This window comes from Apis dorsata, unplaced genomic scaffold, assembly GCF_000469605.1.
Source record: "Apis dorsata unplaced genomic scaffold, Apis dorsata 1.3 scaffold_88, whole genome shotgun sequence".
Taxonomy (NCBI): Eukaryota; Metazoa; Arthropoda; class Insecta; order Hymenoptera; family Apidae; genus Apis; species Apis dorsata.
In genome coordinates, this window is record NW_006263386.1 from 1,451,759 (window position 1) to 1,454,257 (window position 2,499).

Consider the following 2,499-nt stretch of genomic DNA (forward strand, 5'->3'; position numbering starts at 1 on the left):
CGAGATCGATGTCACTTCTCCGTGTTCTCTATATTTTATTCTTTTGGTACATGGAGTGTAAAAAAGGAAAATTGGAGAGGAACGATTTAAACTTTCAATCTCTATTCATAACATTCTTCTTTTTTTTGAATCCTAATAGAAAATAGTTCGTCGTCTAAAATCGAAATTGGCTAAACTAAAATTGGATGGAAAATTAGAATAAATGGATTGTATATTGGATAAATAGACGAGATTATAGATTACTTCTAAATTGGATTTTGTTTATTGGAAATAGGTTAAGAAAATTTGTGTAACAGAAAATTTAAAGTAAATTTAAGAATAATCTCTTGCTTAAAATTGCTTTTTGTTTTTTATGTTGCATATTTCGATTGCAGTGAGTGCATATATCTTACAATTTTTAATAAATAACATTCGAAGTGTAATAATAACGTTTGATCAAAATAATTTTGTGCAGAAAATTTATTAAAATGCGAATCAATTTTTCAAAGATATCATTTACTGGTGAGGAAAATAATTATTTACGCTATATATCTATAGCTTTTTGATTTTATCAAAGCTATGTTAAAAGACTCAATCTGTCGATGGTTTAATAAATAATTAATAATAAATCTTTTTGTCAGACACAGAAATTTCAAAATATCAAAAAATGTCTATGATTTATAATAATTGTAACGATGCATTGATAACAATATAATTCCACTTAAATAATATATTGGTTGAACTTAAACACAACGAAGAATATTTTTGAAATTTTATATCAACACAGATACACACAAGAAAAAATTATGATAAGTTTATTTTCCTTGATCTTTAATTTTTATGTTATCTGGACTTAAGAAATAATTTAATATGACATGTAAAAAAATATTTTTCAAGTACAAAAATATAAATTTTTAAAAAATAAATGATAAGTTTATGTAGTTTGGTAAAGATTCAATGAAATACATCAAAATTATATAAAAACATAGTTTTTATAATATGAGAGAGCTTCACAATATTTTTAAATTAAGATTTAAAAAGTTCTTGATTTTAAATCTAAAACAAACGAATAATGAGATTTATAATATCCATAAATTCTTTTATTATTGCTTTATAATTTAATTAAAAAACATTGGATTAAAAATATATTATTTAATTTCACTCAAACTCTCGTTTATAACTTCATATGAATCAGTTAAAATAAAATTATATAAAAATGAAAATATTGAAAATTGTCGATATTTTCGTAAAATACAATAAAATTTACGATAATATCGTAATTACGATAAATATCTTTTAAAATTCTCATTTTTGAAAATCCATGACATCTTGAAGACATCGTAATAAGCCAAAGTTATTAAAAAAACAAGATATTAAACAAAAAGTACAAGAACCGCATCATAAACTAATTATAAAAATAAAAGAAAGAAGATTTTTATTTATCAAATATATATATATTTCCGCTCTGATCTATCGACAAACACGGAAAGATTTACGGATGGATTGGGATTAAATATTTTGTGTAACGTCTAATTCAGGATCCGTGCACATGCATCACAATCACAGCACGTACTGTGCGTTTGTTCTAAACCAAATCGATCAATCGTGTGCTTTAATGCACAGCCACGAGGATTGGTTGAATAATATACGAAGTAAATGCACTCGATTAACCGGCCACCTTCGATTAGCATTCGTGGCTGATGGAATTGGCCCTTTTCTTCTCTCTCCCTTCTCCCTTCCTCCTCGACGAATCGACGGATGCGCCGTAATGCGCTTTAACAAGACGATTAATCTCACCGACCGTTGCACCTTAAGCGCAAGAAATCATCGTGATCTAACCGCTCGACACTCTGATGAATAATAATGGCGATTGTATTATACACGAAATAGCTTAGCGACAGGAATGCTACCTCATTTCCTCGAGGAAGAGGGTGGATCACAATGGCCGAGATCGCGATGAATAATGCGAAAATCATATAAAAATATGATTCTTCCACTGTCGATGCGTTTCTTTCATTAATTAAATTATTGAATTATAATTGTCAGTAATAAGTGATCTAATTTTTCACCTTTAAACCTATATATCAAAAATACTCAATTTTTGATTTCGATAATAAAAAATCTTGGAATCCAAATTAACAACGGATATGTTATAAATAAAGAAGATCTAATTGAATTTGAAAATCTTTTGACGGATTTGGATATTTAAAAGTTAATTTAAAACTTTTAACTAATGTTAATATTCAAATTTACTGTGAAACGGACATATGCACAGAACAGGAAATTAACGCAAAATTACAATTTCATCGTAAGCAATCTTCATTAGAATTCTCAAATCCGTCATATACACACAATGGATATGAAACGAAATAAAGATACAATGTCTTACCATCCGTAGTGGAATCGGAAAGATTGCCACCCACGCTGGTCGCGCCGCCGCTCTCCCTGTCGCTGGATCCACGAACACCGCTATCCGCGCTGCAACTTCCTCGATCGCCCGCCTGCCCACCGGAAGAGCCA

The 2,499-nt window shown here is 29.2% G+C and overlaps 1 protein-coding gene across 1 annotated transcript in view; it reads right to left on the reverse strand.

Moving 5' to 3' along the window:
* Positions 1–2,499, reverse strand: part of LOC102676718 (kazrin) — a 34,307-nt gene that overhangs the window by 19,570 nt on the left and 12,238 nt on the right. Inside the window, exon 5 of the mRNA XM_031508525.1 lies at positions 2,369–2,499. This exon is cut by the window's right edge and continues 14 nt beyond it. Coding sequence (XP_031364385.1) covers positions 2,369–2,499 — 131 coding nt within the window. The remainder of the gene's footprint in view (positions 1–2,368) is intronic.